Raw genomic sequence first — 16,758 nt, forward strand, 5'->3', positions numbered from 1 at the left:
AGAATAGATAGATAGGAGGCTAGGTGGAATCCTATTTTCTTTTCATTATCCAGAAAACAGCGATTTAGAAAGTTTAGAAACTTGACCCAACTGAAAAAGAGTAAGAAATGGTGAACCTTGAAAATAACTTTAGGTTTTCTCACTGCACAGAACATAGTCAAACACTGCTGCAGTTAAATGTTTTACCCTTTGGTCTCCCTGTGTGCTTTACAATAATAATCTGATATTTACTGCTGTGTTGCTGACAATTACCTGAAAGAGAATTTGGGGTGCTTCCCTGGGCTGGAAAAAGTTGAGTTATATCACAAAGCAGGTCTAATTAAGCAAGTTTATTCTATATCTATAAAAGGCTAAGTTAACTTGCACATGCATGACACATATAAAGCTCTCGCTGGAGCCAATTGCACATGTGTGTTTCAATCTGTCATTGTTAATCATGAATTTAGTTGACACATCTATTATGGAGAAAGGGCTAATAGCAATAGTAAAATATTTCTACTAATTAATTTCCTTTCAATGTGCATGAATTTGTGCACCAGGCTACTAGTAATTATATATAACTATATAATTGGTCCTTTATTTATTCTAATGCAGCTATTAATTTTTCCATGGTTACACTCTACTTGTATGTGATATTGTTGATGTTTCTTGGTATAGCTAGACTCTAAAAATATTCTTGGTACTAAACCTTATATCCTCCCAAAGACATATAAATGCTATTATAAAAAGTACTATAACTTGTATGTGGCTTAATATTTCATAGAATTGTGATTATTTTCCTAATTTAGTTTTCTACATGATCACTTGAAATAGGCAAAACCAACATTAGTATTATAAACCATCTTGCAGATATGAAACTGAGGCCTAGAAAGATTAAGAGGCTTGTTCTGGATCATATGGCAAATAAAGGTGTATGCGATAATTTAAAATATATGTAATATCTTCTGCAAAGAGTTATAGCTCATGAGCTTGCAATTTATATGAAATATTTAATTTTAAAAATGTTTTAGCCCTACTAAATAAAGATTTCTTTAAAAAGATGTTTTTCAGTATTAGTTTTTTTTAATAATCTCTTTGAGCCCTTATATTTTTTAAATAATATCAAGCTGTAAAAGACTAGTTTAGGATGAAAGAAAGAACAGTTTGGAAATATGTGCCTTGTTTAGAACCAACTCAAAATGACTTCCTAAAACATAAAGGAAAGCCACAAATAAGTGTTTAATACCAACAAAGTTCTTATATGGCATATTATGATTTTCACAGCTATTTACTGGTAATTTGACATTATTTGCACATTAATTTTGTGGCATAAAAATATTATTCAACTATCATTTGTGAACAGTCAGCATTCATGAAAATATATACTTTTTTGTTAGCATACCAATGAGTGGATCCATTTCAATGGGAAGATGATGGGCTTGATCCAAGGAGTACCCTGGAGCTCCTCTGAGGCCTACAGATTAAATAAAAAGAGAAAACTACCATTAAATTATCAGAAAAGAGGCATTTCGTAATAAGCAGTATTTTATAATGATTATACAAAATATACATTTGCTTAAAGGTTATTTGGTAAATTCTTGTGAGAATGATTAAGTCCTACCACATGTCTTTGTAGATAGTCTTTTATAAGATCATTACAATAGAGACTGCTAGTTTCCACTTAGGATGTAGAATGTCTCAAGCTACAAAGAGTGTTAATATCATAACAAAAAGCTGGATAAAATAGATTATCACAACATTTCTTGAGCCCAAAAGAGAGCTAAGGTTGCTGGGCAACCAATGAGGCTGAAATCTAAGAAAAGGCCATGCCTGCAAGCAGCAATGTGTGTGAGAACAGGTTCACCTAGACACGGGCAGAGGGGAGATGCAGCTCCCACCCAAGTGGGTCTTCTTTCAATATAGGACAAGTCAACTAAAGGCATAAACCTGAGCCACACCTCAAATCTTAAACTCAGTAAAAACTTCCTTCAGAGGATTAATGTTTTAGGGCTTGATTAAGGTCATCAGTCATAATTTATTACATGTGATTATCTAAATATATAAAAAGCTAATATGTTAAGTGTCCATCCGACTGGTCTCTATGACACACACTGACCACCAGGGGGCAGATGCTTAACACAGGAGCTGCAGTGATATGCACTGGCCATTTACAGAGAAACAGCACCACGGACCTGGAGCCCACAAAGCAACACTCAGTTTCCCCCAAGTGGGACACAGGCCCTGCCACCACCTGGAGTGACACCCCACCAAATCGCAGCCAAAGCTGCCAAGACCTCATGGCACAAAATGAGGCACACAGCCCAGCCCAGCCTAGCCCAGAAATGGTAGCTGTGGCCACCAGTTAATGATGTCACGTAGCAACACCCGGCTTCCTCTCCCTAGCAACTAGCCTCCTTGCAGTTTCTTCAGTCCAGCAACACAACTTGCTTTAGTCCTACAATAATAATCTGCTTCATATTGATATTTATTGCTGTGTTGCTGACAATTACCTGAAAGAGAATTTGGGGTGCTTCACTGGGCTGGAAAAAGTTTAACTAAATCAGGAAGCAGGTCTAATTAAGCAAGTTTATTCTATAACTATAAAAAGGCTAAGTTGACTTGTGCATGTGGGATACATATAAAGCTCTTGCTGGCACCAATCGCACATGTGTGTTTCAATCTGTCATTGTTGATTGTGCATTTGGTTGACACTTCTATTATAGAGAAAGGGCGAATAGTGATATTAAAATATTTCTTCTAATTAATTTCCTTTCAATGTGCACGAATCTGTGCACTGGGTCACTAGTATAACATATAATGCTTTGGAACAATTCTAAAGAAAAATTTAGTCCTTCATAATTTTCTCCCAATACAAAACATTTCTAGAGGCTAAGACTCCTGTAAATATTCATATACAGGACTGGGCAAAAGTAGGTTTACAGTTGTGAGTATGCGAGACACAGAGGTTATTCTTGTATTATTATTTATTATTGTACTAGAGGCCTGGTGCATGACATTCATGCATTGGGGGTGTGGGGGTCCCTGAGCCCGACCTGTACCCTCTCCAATCTGGGAGCCCTCAGGGGAGCCCTCTCCAATCCGGGAGTTTCTGTCTGTCTTTGCAATCATAAGAGTGAATTTTCTGGGACTCCAACTCAGTTTGGTTTGTTCCTCACAGAATAATAGAGGCATGTTTTTTTTCTTTGCTTCATTGGTGGAGATTTCCTGGAAGTTTTAGGATATCTTCCCTTTAATTTTTCCTAGACACTCTGATTTTACTTCTGTCTCTCACCTTTGCTTTCCCTCCATCCCCCACCACAATAGTAACTTGTTTCAGGATCACTTTGCTTTAGTGTCTAGGAGATCCATCTGCCACCAAAACTATGATTCCCAGCATTCCTGGTGCTCCCCATGCTCTGGGCTTCCGCTTCCGGTGCTGGGGCTGCCACCAAAACTACTATTCCCAGAATTCCCAGTGTTCCCTGCAATCTTGGTTTTCCCTTCCTGCTCTGTCTCTGTCCCATGCCTCCCACTCTGCCAAGTCCTCCAAGCCGACAGCTCTCCCTCTGTGCTCTCTGTCAGGCAACTTGGGGAGCCAATTTCCTCAAGCTGCTCTACTCTCTGCCAGCTCTCCCACTCTGCTCTCCGTCCGGCTCCTGTGTATGCAAATTAACCTGCCATCTTTGCCAGGTTAATTTGCATACTCACTCCTGATTGGCTGGTGAGCGTAGCAGAGGGACAGTCAATTTGCATGTTTCTCTTTTATTATATAGGATTATTTTCATATGAATGATTGTAAACCTACTTTTGCCCAACCCTGTATATTTGAAGATGTTTGCTATACATTTCTGATTGAATGGAAGTAATTCCACTTCATGTTGATAACATCACCAAAAACTGTAAAATAGGTACACTTAGAAGCTTTTAGGAGACTAAGCTATAGTATACATGACTATTTTTCAGAGAAATACAGAAATAAATAGAATAGAAAGATTTCAGTTAATTCACCATGGCTCATCCATTCAGTCCTGGAGACAGTGGGAATCCTGGAAATTCTAGGGAGATTGTAAGTGCTGAACTGGGCCAACTGAATAATTTGGTCACTTCCACTTCTGTCCTGATTAAATAAGTATCAATATGTCTAGTTTTTATGACAGAATTATATCATTCAAGATGAACTGGCTGGAACTTTCAGGAATAAGTTTGGTGAAATTACTGAATAACTTAGATTTGTCTTTTGTCAAAGACTCTTAGCTTTACAAGGAGAAAGATGGTGTTTATCTTCTTCATTACTGTATGCTCAGGACTATCTGACACACAGTGGCCATTCAAATATTTGCTAAAGAAATTAATGAGGTAAAAGAAAGAGGATTTGAAACCATTATTCAGAAAATGCGATTCAAACTCATTTTTGTTTAATATGGGAAAACTGTTTTTTCTGGGGGCAGTGGTAAAGTAGGGTGGAAGGACCTGACTGATTTGAAGAACTGCTTCTATTTACCAGATCTTGAATACTTGATCATCAGCTAAGCATTCTGTGAGCATCCTATGTAATATGCAAATTAACCCTCACACCCTCACAAGATGGCTGCCTTCAACCAGGCTGGCAGGGGGGTTAGTGAGGGATGACCAAACGACTGAACAAGCAGGTTGCATGGGATAACCAGGCCAGTGGTGGTGGTGGGGGGAATGAGGGGCAACCAGGCTGGCAGGGGGGGCAGTTGGGGGCAATCAGGCCAGCAGGGAGGGCAGTTAGGGGTGACCAGGCAGGCAGGCAGATGAGGGATTAGGAGCCAGTGGTTCAGGATTGTGAGACCCGGAATTGGGCCTAAATCGGCAGTCGGACACCCCCCAAAGGGTCCCGGATTGGAAAGTGTGCAGGCTGGGTTGAGGGAACCCCCACCCTATGCACGAATTTTGTGCACTGGGACTGTAGTCAAAATATGACAGCAGCAGATAAGACAGACAAGGGTCATACAGTTAGGTCTGACAATTATTTACTCTGCTGCATTTTGGTGATAATTTGGCAAAGTAGATTGCCTGCAGAAACACATATCTTACCTTAATTGCATTATTTAAGAACCATTTAGCAAGTGACTTTCTTAGGTGTACCTACCTACTGTGTTGTGCCATCGATTCACTGCAAACAGTCTGCTGCAGGTCACAGTCACCACAGCAGGGATAGTCAGGTGGGGCAGTGTGTTAGCTGCCACATGGGTTACTGGAGAATTTGATGGAAACTTCAGCACCATGATCACATCCTGTTGCATCTGATCTTTAAACATGAGTGGACTCTGTGGAAGGAAACACTGTTGAATAGAAAGGGAAGAGAGTGAAAGAAAACAGAAGGGATAACACAGTTAGTGAAAGTTCTGGGGAGCATGAGGTTAGCATGAGCACACAGAGAACAAAACAATGCTAATTTTGGTACTGTGAAGACAGCACAGAGAAAAGAGAGCAGGGACTCTGGTAGTCATTGATGGAGGACACCCAATTCTTAACAACCAGTCTCCATTTAAGCACCACCAGACTGCAATGTAAGAAGTTAGTACCGTATTTGCCGGCGTATAAGACGACTGGGCGTATAAGACGACCCCCTAACATTTCCACTCAAAATACAGAGTTTGTTATATACTCGCCGTATAAGACTACCCCCTCTTCCGCACACCTTCCACACACCAAATAAAAGGTAAAACAATATCAGATTTGATTTTAACATTTTAATGCTGGCGTGACAGTTTCACCTTAAAAGCCTTCAAACTCCTCTTCATCATCTGATATTAAAAGTTCATCAACGACATCTTGGTGCCATGATAGGGATGATAGGGGTTTGACTGGTCGACATTTTCTATGCTGTACTGTACAATGGGGCAGTATTGTGGTTGGCTGTTGGCTGTATACAAAGCCTGATTTGATTGGTCCCTGCTCCCTGTTTGCCCGCCCTGTCACTATAGCAGTCTGGTCCACCCTTGCATCAGCATCTCCCTGGGACCTCACTAGTGCGCAAGTGCGAGCTCTTCAACATTCTAACAGGCACCATGATAGCGCAAAATCGCGAATCTTCAATGCATATGTAAAGAAATATACGGTAACCCGAATTTACCACACTCGCAAAATCGCACACAGCCAACCATACACCCAGTATGGTATCGCGATTCGTGATTTTGCGCTATCATACTGGGTGTATGGTCGGCTGTGTGCGATTTTGCGAGTGTGGTAAAATCGCATAACAGCAAAATCGCATAACAGCCGAGCATACACCCAGCAGCGCTGCTGATGCCTGAACGGTATGTGGAATGAAGTGGGCGGGCATCGGGAGGCCACTATGGCACGGGGCAAGCACTATGGGCAGTCTATCTGAAGTGTACCTGGCATATAAGACGACCCCCCACTTGGAGGCATATTTTTCAGGGCCAAAAAATCGTATTATACGCCGGCAAATACGGTATATAGTTATGTGCACATGATGTAACATAAATATTTAATGCAATTAAAACATCTGGTTTGTGGGAAAATTAGTCAAGTCAGTTACTGACACTGTTTACATGAAGTATAAAGTACATAGATTGATATTTTTATTTTTTACCAGGTTGACCTGGGGTCATGGCTACTGTCTATATAGTGAGAACTTAATAGACTCCATTGACAGAGCTTTATACACATTTCTACTGGCACTACTGACTGCCTATGGTCTGTGCCTCTTTCCCCAATCTGTACTGTGAGCTTACTGAAGCTGCTTTTAATTTTTAAATCTTTGTTTCTCAAACATTGAGCTTATGACTTGAGAGACAGTAGATACTATAAGTACTACTATTAAGTACTATAAAACACTATAAATACTGCTATATAAAAACACAAAATAGGGATCCTGGGAATAATCATTATTTAGCTTTCATCCATGTTTTGTAATTGCTATATATATGAATTCTCTGCTACATGAATTTAAAAAACTTAAATTTTCTTTTTTTTAATATATTTTATTGATTTTTTACAGAGAGGAAGGGAGAGAGATAGTCAGAAACATCGATGAGAGAGAAACATCGACCAGCTGCCTCCTGCACATCTCCTACTGGGGATGTGCCCGCAACCCAGGTACATGCCCTTGACTGGAATCGAACCTGGGACCTTTCAGTCCGCAGGCTGAAGCTCTATCCACTGTGCCAAACCGGTTTTGGCAAATTTTCTTTATAAATAGTTCCAAGCCAATTTAGTCTCTAACAATTCCCCCTAGGAAAGTAATGGAGTCTAACCAGGCATTAATCCAGGATAAATATTATTATTATTATTATTATTATTATTATTAACAGTTGTGTGCCTTTGAGCAAGTGAATTAACCTCTACAGGTCTCAGTTTTACTGTCTACTAGAGGCCCGGTGCACGAATTCTTTCATGGGTAGGGTCCGGCCAGGGGGAGGGGTTGCAAGTGAAACAAAGAAAACTAACTCAGGAATAAACTCTTCTTCCAAAGCATTTCATAAAGTAAGGTGTTCAGATAGATCATCTTGGACAATTTATTAAAAATGCTTCATCTCAAGGCTTGAGAATCCATATCTACACTCTGACTGGGTGTTTGTATGGGAAAGCACACTTGGTACAGACCTTTCTGCTCTGTCACACACAAGGACCCATTCAATCAGAAGAGTTCATTAGCAACTCATCAAGGGGCTGAAACTGGTTGAGCCATTATAGAGAAAAAAATGCTTTCAAAGAAACATTTTATTTGTGTATTTCACTAGGAGTTTGTCTATTGACTCTTTGGAGGTATAGAGGATGTACTTATTTGCCTCTGTATTGGCAATGCTTACATCATGTCTGACACACAGAAGGGGCTCAATACAAATTTGTTAAGTAACTGACAGAATGAATGAAAGGTGTAAAAATACTTCCATCACCACATAACAACTTAGAACTTTGTGTATGTCTATACATATTCCAGAGCTTTTTCCCAAATTAGGGTATTTGCTGCCTTGATAACTGTCTAAAAAACCTGGTAAGTTGTAATTCATTACATTTTTTTTGCAAATACATTTTTATCTTCAAGCATTTTTTACTAGAGAAAAAATATTAAAACTCAGTTTTTAAAAAATCTAAATGTTTATCAGAAATTTTTTTATTTTCTTCAATTTAGATAAAGAAGGAAATGTTTACTATTTGCTAATAAGCTAAAAAAGGACTGCTTTGCTATTAAAATATTCACATTAAAATGAAAATAATATTATTTTTTCCATTGCAAATGGAAAAGGAAAATTTAACTTAAATTAAATAACTAATGATGATTGATGACACCAGCTAATGTTTATTGAGAACTTATTGCATGCCAGGTGCTGGTCTAAGTGGCGTACATATTGAGTAATGAAACTCTCAGGGATGATGAAATGTAAAGAGAAGTTAAAAATATACCTTGGCTAAGTCACTCACTAGTTAGTGGCAGAGATGGTGTTTGACCTAACTCTGGCTCTGGAGCCCTTGTTCTTAACCCCTCTGCTCGACTGCCTCTCTGTCATGACCATAAATTACTTTTATATACCTTTTTTTTTAAATGAACTACTGCCCTTATCTCACCTTGCCCAAAAAGATTAAATTGGACAATATGTTGTATTTATATGTTTTTCATACTAATGAATAAATCGAATCCAATTGTGCTGTGGGTGTACATAGACTGTATGTGTATGAATGAGTTTATGTTGAGGCAGAGAAGATGGCTATTTTTGTGAACCCCAAATTGAGCTAGCTTCAGCAGTACTTAAAGGTAAGAACTGCACTCTCTTCTCTGTTTCCCTCTAGAGTATCAGTAAATATCTAGGTAAAGAGTTAACCAATATATTGAGAAGCTTTAAAAACATTGCTAAAAATAACTTTTATTTTTGATCTATATCCAGCTACAAGAAAAAAAAATTTCAACAAGCTGATATATCTTACCAGATGCATGGCAGAGCTCCGAGGCGGATGTGGCTCAATTAGTAACTGAGATGGTGTCTGTCCAAAGTTCTGTATCTGTGCCTCCATGGCCTGCAGGGAAGGGGAGTGACTGTCATAATCAATAGGCATCAACGGGGGAGGTCAAGACACTCTGACAATGCAAGTGTATCCCAAGTCAGCCATGAAAGAAATCCAGAAAATTCACCGGCTGCTCTTCTCTCAGGGTGCAGAGTCATCCAAGTGTTAGTATTTTGTAGACAAGCTTTCATTTCCTTGCAAATGTGCTTCTGCTAACCAAGTCACTATTCTGACTTAGAAGCTGGGGTTAATTGTGAAAATGTTAACATGTGAGAAAATGCATGCAGCTAATGACCAAAGAACACAAGAACCTGCTTAGCACTAAATACAACACATATACCTCAATAAAGTCCTTTGTAAGAAGGAACATATGGAGGTCTCTAATGAATTAAGCTTCTGAAATCTTTATGGGAATAAAAAAAATGAGACCTAAAATCCACAGACAACACAAAATATAATTCAGAAAATCACATGTTCTAATAAATGGAGAAGGCAATCAGTAGAAATAACACTAAGACTTTTGTATAATGATTAAATGTAGCAAAACGTTCACTATAAAAATATATTTTAGCATGCTATGCTGCTTTAGATGAATCCTGGAATATTATTTTAAGGTATAAATTTATTATTTTCAAAAAGTTTCTGAAATTCTGGAGAAAATTAACCCAAAGAGGAACCCATTATTTAAGCATTCTGAGCTATGCAATATTTCATTATGGCCTATGTAGATGGAAATATTAATGAGATTTTAAGGCTTCTAATGAATAAAAACAATTTTAGACCCCAAATTATCTAGACTGTATACTTTTATTGTATGTATGTCAAAGAGATAATCTTGAGAACTAAGTATATCTTCTATATGTAAATTCTACAGGCAAAATATTTCAATATATTAAGCTAGACTAATGGAAGTAATTTTCTAAAATACTATATGTGATTTAATTCAACAAGGAGAACCACATTATTTACTATGATCATTACTCTGTTACCATGCTAATTTCCACCCTAAAATGATGTGCCATTTTGTTGCACATAAAAGTGAAATATGAAAATCATTGCTGAGTGCAGGTAAGTTGGTAGATGGCTCTCAACACAATATTGCCACTAATCATATCACTATCTACAATTGTCATTTATAAAGTACTTAAATTTAACAACCTGTCCTCTTAGGCTGCAATTCAAAAAATTTTTTTCAATAAAAGTGTGAATTTTCAAATTTACTAGCAATATTAGCCATGACTGCATCATTATCTGCCAGATTTTAGCATAAATGGGGCTTTGGTTCTTTTACTTGCAGAGGCATTAGGATAAATTATTAAATCTCTTTAAGTGCTTCCCAATTTTAATGTATATGTTTATTTGCATGGTGTCCACACATATGCAAAGTGTGACTATTTACCTTGATTGTACTCAAGCGATAACAGCATATTTTATCTTCTCAAGGCAAGATTTATGATTATATAATGTGGAAGTAATCATTTCTGGCTAGGTTCACATTATTATTAACAAACTCTTGAGAAATATTGAAAAAAAAGGAGTACTTTTATTGTTAAGTTGTCCTGATTAGAAAATGTCCAATACTTAGCTCAATGTATAATGAAGAGCTCAAGTCTCTCTAACAATAGATACTATTGCTTGTGGTTTTATTCTTCCAGAAAGAGGACCAGGGTGGGACTAGGGAGACAGGGATAAAATTAAACATTTAAATCTCTGGATCAGTGCCTTGAACTTAGCAGGTTCTTAGCAACTTAAATGTTCCTAAAAGGAAGGAATCAACAAACATGCTCTTGCTTGACTTTAATGTTTTTCTGAAAGGAAAGGATTAAAATTATACTAGAAAATATTATGAAACTGATTTAATTTCCAGAAATCTTCCAAACAGCTCTCTTCAGTGGGTCCTGTCTGATCCTTTTTGGACTGAGGTAGAAGACACACACACACACACACACACACACACACACACACACACACACACACACACGTATATATATATATAGTCTTAAATGAATCTCAAATGGCATCAGGATAAATTTTAAGTTGTGATCAAACTCACCTTTTTATTAAGCAATCTATTCCTACATTGAATGTTTATTTCTTATTAGACTAAACTGAATCCCTCTTCCTTGTGATCTAAAGGTTCTGATTCTAATAATTACCTTTTAGCTATCTTGTAATTCTGCCTTCTAATAATTCTTTATCCTCTAATTTAAAAAATGTATAAGTCTTGCCCTGGACAGGTGGTTCAGTTGGCTGGAGCATTGTCCTATCCACCAAAGAGGTGCGAGTTCAATTCCTGGTCAGAGCACATACCCAGGTTGCTGGCTGGATACCGGTTGGGGCAAACAATCTCTCTCTCTTGCTCTTTCTCCCCCCCCCCCTTCCTCTTTCACTAAAATAAATAAAAGCATAAACTTAGGTGAGGATTAAAAAAATACAAGTCTTTCCAATCTTGAAAGAGCATGCTGTTTCTCCTAAGTTCTGTCTCTTGTCATTACCAACATGTATGTATGGGAAGTGAGCACCTGCTTACTTTCTTCACCTGCTTCCCCATCATGTGTTTGCTATGTTCCCCCACTTTTAAAATGCCATCAATGTCTTCTTTATTGTCAACAAGGAAGAGTGCACAAGGATGTGCAACCAATGGAGCATAGCCCTGGAGCAGTTATTCTAACTATTCCCTGATGGAGGAGAAGACGCCTCCCTTCAGGAGGATCTTAGGCAGGGTTCTATCTCCTTCCCAGACTTTCTAAATCAGTGGTTCTCAACGTGTGGGCCCTGACCCCTTTGGGGATCGAACGACTCTTTCACAGGGGCCGCGTAAGACCATCGGAAAACACATATATAATTACATATTGTTTTTGTGATTAATCATTATGTTTTAATTATGTTCAATTTGTAACAATGAAAATACATCCTGCATATCAGATATTCACATTACGATTCATAACAGTAGCAAAATTACAGTTATGAAGTAGCAATGAAAATAATTTTATGGTTGGGGGGTCACCACAACATGAAGAACTGTATCAAAGGGTCACGGCATTAGGAAGGTTGAGAACCACTGCTGTAAATCATAATGAATGTCCTTCATATTCTCACAGCACCCCTCTTTATTGTGGTCAACACAATTCTTCACATGACTGTTTGGTCTGAATCACTGCAGATCAGGACTGTGATTTAGTCCTACAGAGTCCAAAAGTATTTGCTAAATTTAGAAGTGGGGCAATTGTGGGATATTTGTGCAAAATCTGAAAGGTTGCCTAGAAGAAGGAAAGCACAGTAGTAGAGAAAATTTCAGAGTTCTTTACCTTTTACAATTCAGTACTGCAAAAACAATTGACAAAGATTTGTTAAGTTGTTACTCTATGCCAATGGATACAAAATCAGATACCAGACTACTTCAGGAAGGTTTCAACCTCTAAGGTCATAAGATGAGTTAACAAATCAGGGCATGTGGCAGGTAGAAGGACCATGGTGGAGGCCAGCTCAGAGTTCCAGGGAGCCGAGGGGAGTGAATGTATATCAGACTCAGGGTAAAAGTAGGAGGTAGGGACAGTAAGGCTATTAGAAGAAAGACTTTCAGAAAAAAGGGCATAAACTGAGGTCTGAAGGTTGAGTGGGAATTAGCTAGTCCACAGCATTAAATATCAAATATTTTTTGCAATGTAGAATTTTTTCATTAATAATTTCCAAATATATTAAAACACCTTCAAATGACTTAACAATAATTAAGTAGGCCGAAAAGCAAAGAAAATGTGAACTAAGTTATGCATAGGGCAACAAATTAAGTGAATTTGAACAGTGTAATTTTCAGATTTCATACAAATGTATAACATAGGACTTTTATCCAGCTCTTTGTTTTCTCACTTATTTTTCACAAGCTCTCTCTAGTCATCTTCCACTGTGTTTGGCTGCGTCATCTATGCCCTGTACAACACTGTCCAGTTAGGGGACAAATGAGGGATAAAATCTACCTCAATTGCCAGAAAAAGTAGCACCTTTTGTAATTCATCCCCCTAAAGAAGGTGTCTTTTTTATTTGCATGAGGAGCCATATGTGCTGCACATAGCTGTGACATGTGCCTTATTCCTTTACCTGCTCCATGTCTTGTTTAATTGCTTTTTTTTCCTTCTTGACTTCCCTCCCAAGAAAATCCTGTCTCCTTTATGAATAAAGAATACATAGCTGGGATTAAATCTTCAGAAGAGGAAAAAAAATATGTGGTGGGATATAAATATTATATGTGTGCCTATTAATATGAAAGACCTCACAGCCAAGGTAACAATAAATGCAGTGACAGTAAGTCAAAGTTCAGAACAATCTTCAAATACATTCAAAAATTTCTAAAAGAAAAAAAACTACTTTTTAAGTGAATGCGTGTGCATTTCCCCTCTCATTGTATTTACTAGTAGATAAAAACTTTGGTTAATCTTGTCTTTTCCACAATGCAGCTAAATTTAACCACATACATTTTTCTCCTGTAGAAACTTTACAACTTTTAATCTTTTTTATAGATGTGATTTAGTATTATCTTTCAGATGAAGTGCCATCAGGTCTAAGTGCCATGAGAGAGGCAGTGTGAGGAAGCTAATAAGGTAGCTGTCAAGTGACCAGTTTTATCTATTTTTCTTGGTGTGTGCAATTTTTTAAATTGTTTTCCAGAAAAGTCAGCATTTTCTGAAGTACTTCAGATAATGCTACTCACAATACAAAATTTCAGACTATGTTCACATTGCTAGTCAATTATTAATAACTAGAAGCCCAGTGCATGAATTTGTGCACTGGTTGCATCCCTCAGACTAGCCTGCATCCTCTTGCAATCTGGGACCCATCGCAGGATGTTGGACTGCAAGTTTTAGCCTCAGGGATCAGGGCAAAACTGGCAGTCCGACAACCCCTGAGGGATGTAGTAGTGCGTGAAGTAGCAGGTGGCTGGGGAGGAGCCTGGCCCAGGCACCGCACTGCTCCCTCTCATCCTGTCCCCTCTATGCCTGCTGCTTAGTAGCCCTGCCATGGAGGTGGGAGAGGCTCGCAACACTGCAGTTGTGCTTGCCAGCTGTGAACCTGGTGTCAGGTACCCGTCAGTCAGCTGAACGACGCTCCCACTGTGGGAGAGCACTGACCACCAGGGGGCAGCTTCTGCATTGAGCATCGGCCCCCCTGGTGGTCAGTGTGCATCATTGTGACTGGTCAACTGGTTATTCGGTCATTTGGGTGCTTAGGCTTTTATATATACAGATTTTCAGAAAATTCAAGGAAAAATTAGTAAAAGTGATGGCTTGGGAGCACAGAAAAAGAATTTCAAAAAATTTCCTCAGTATTATGTTATGTTATCTCACTGTACAGTTCTTACTCAGACTCATAGACAGAGAGTAGGCAGACAGCTCTGATGGGGTAGGGGTTGGGGGTGGTGGGGGGATTGAGCAAAACAGAAAAAAAGAGAGAGAACTCATACGCATGGACAGAAGTGTGGTGATTGCAGGGTGGAAGAGGGTGGATGGAGGTGGAAGAGGGCATAGAGGGGATAAATGGTGATGGAAAAAATAAAATAAAATTTTTATTAAAACAAAATGATTTTATGTTACTGCTTTAAAGTAGATACTATTCTTTGTACCAAAAAAGCCCCATAAAACTTTGACATAAAACTAAAAATATATGTGATTTATATCATCTTTCTGTCCTATCTCCAAGTCTACCAATTCTATACCAAATAGAAAACAAAAATAATGGGATTTTGAGAAGTCTGCAAGATTAAAGAAAAGATTACTTAATGGCAGACTATATTTCAACTCTTAAACTTTGCCTCTGGTGTATTGTTGTAATAAAACAAGGTCATATAAAGCATTACTTTTTAATGCTGGAAAAACAGGACCAAAATAAATCAAACAAATAATGTATTCAGTTTGTTAGTTCTTGCTTTATAGACATTAAACTATATAAAAAATTAAAATTTATATCCAATTGCTTTTAATTTTTCATAGAAACTACAAAATAGAAGGACAAACATGTTTCCTTTGTTTTAATAATCAGCTGCATTAAGCTTAAGTCTACACTATACCAGCAAAGTTATTAGAATATTTAAGCAAATGTTTGGTAAGTCAATTAAAAAGAACCACATTTGTTTTAACTATCAGACTGTGCTAGAAAATATGAAGGAGTGAAGTCTGATTTGTTCATTTACCTGCCCCAGTGCTTGCTTTTATTCTTTTAGTATAAACATAAAAAAATGAAGAGGAGACTTAATCTTCCTCCTACTTTCTATTTCCTCTTTGCAAGGATGATTTGTAATGATGATATTACATAATTGACTTAACAAATAATAAATGTGGAAAAAACAAGCATTCCTACCCAATGGATATAAAATGCTCTATCCGGAACATTTTTCTTCAAATTAGGTCAATGCCATTGGTGGCAAGATCACTCAATTTTTCAGCAGGTCTTTGAATAATATTGTTTCATTAAATGTTGTTACTTTATAATATTGATAAGATGTTGTATGAACTTAACTTTCATTTATATCAATTAGCCTACAGTAGAAAGTGCTTCATTTAAAGTAGCAGAATCCACTGAAGATGTTAACTGAGAACTTACTGTATAACTCAGGTAGGAAAAGTGCATGTATTTTTTTTTCTTTTTTGTTAATCCTCACCTGAGGATATTTTTTCCATTGCTTTTTAGAGAGAGTGGAAGGGAGGGAGGGAGAGTGGGAAGGGAGGGAAGGAGGGAGGAAAGAGAGAGAGAGAGAGAGAGAGAGAGATACATGTGATATGTAAGGTACATTGACTGGTTGCCTCCCATATATGCTCCAACAGGGATGGGGTGGGGAGTAGGGAGTGAACCCACAATCCAGGTACATGCCCTTGACTAGGAATCAACTCATGACCCTTTGGCGTGTGGGCTGATGCTCTAACCACTGAACCACCAGCCATGGAAAAATGCATGTATTTTAATGTAGTGGCTGTCCTACTCTGGATGCTTTAAATAAGTCTGCTCATCCTAGAGTAGTGACTTACTCAGGGGAAACATAGAGGTTAGCTGGACCATTTCCTTGCTTCTGGAGAACTAGCCTCCAGGCACTGCATCCGTGGTGCTTCTTGCTCTCTGGCTTCCCACTGCATTCAGCCAATGAAAGCTCAGGACAGGAGATAGGAAGGTGAGGTATTTATTATATGGTCCCTGCTGACAATTTGGCAGCAGCTGGGATGCATTCCTCTACCTGAGGTCACAATTCCTGTTGAGTGACCACTTTCCCAAGGCTACTTCTCTTTCCAGTTTCTGATAATGGCTCCCTCCCCTCCCTTGTAAACTCAGGACTAGGAATGAATATCCCTGGGTGATTCAGCTTCTTTTTTTCATCCACTTTATCCTGCCCATTTCTCTGTGAATAAGACCATTATTAAACTCTCTTTGTTATCCTTTAAAAAATGTTTAAATTGTGGTAAATATACATAACAAAATTTACCCATCTTAACCAGAAGGGAGTGGCAAAAAATATGCAAAGTGATGAACAGCAAGGACCTACAACCAAAATTATTCTACCCAGCAAAGCTATCATTTAGAATTGAAGGTCAGATAAAGAGCTTCACAGACAAGAAAAAGCTAAAGAAGTTCATCACCACCAAGCCAGTATTACATGAAAATGTTGAAAGGTATTCTTTAAAGAGAAGAAGGAGAAGGAGAAGGAGGAGAAGGAGAACGGGAAGGGGAAAGGGGAAAGGAGAAGGAGCAAAGGGGAAGGGGAAGGGGAGGGAGAAGGAGGAAAGGGAAGGGGAAGAGAGAGGG

At 38.2% G+C, this 16,758-nt stretch overlaps 1 protein-coding gene across 1 annotated transcript in view; it reads right to left on the reverse strand.

Annotated features, from left to right (window-relative positions):
* LOC102757400 (neurobeachin) overlaps positions 1–16,758 on the reverse strand; it is a gene marked incomplete at its 5' end in the record, with an annotated part of 81,595 nt that overhangs the window by 32,737 nt on the left and 32,100 nt on the right. Inside the window, 3 exons of the mRNA XM_006758652.2 lie at positions 1,382–1,453; positions 5,096–5,288; positions 8,899–8,988. Coding sequence (XP_006758715.1) covers positions 1,382–1,453; positions 5,096–5,288; positions 8,899–8,988 — 355 coding nt within the window. The remainder of the gene's footprint in view (positions 1–1,381; positions 1,454–5,095; positions 5,289–8,898; positions 8,989–16,758) is intronic.

Source organism: Myotis davidii, unplaced genomic scaffold (genome assembly GCF_000327345.1).
Source record: "Myotis davidii unplaced genomic scaffold, ASM32734v1 scaffold775, whole genome shotgun sequence".
In the NCBI taxonomy this organism is placed as follows: domain Eukaryota; kingdom Metazoa; phylum Chordata; class Mammalia; order Chiroptera; family Vespertilionidae; genus Myotis; species Myotis davidii.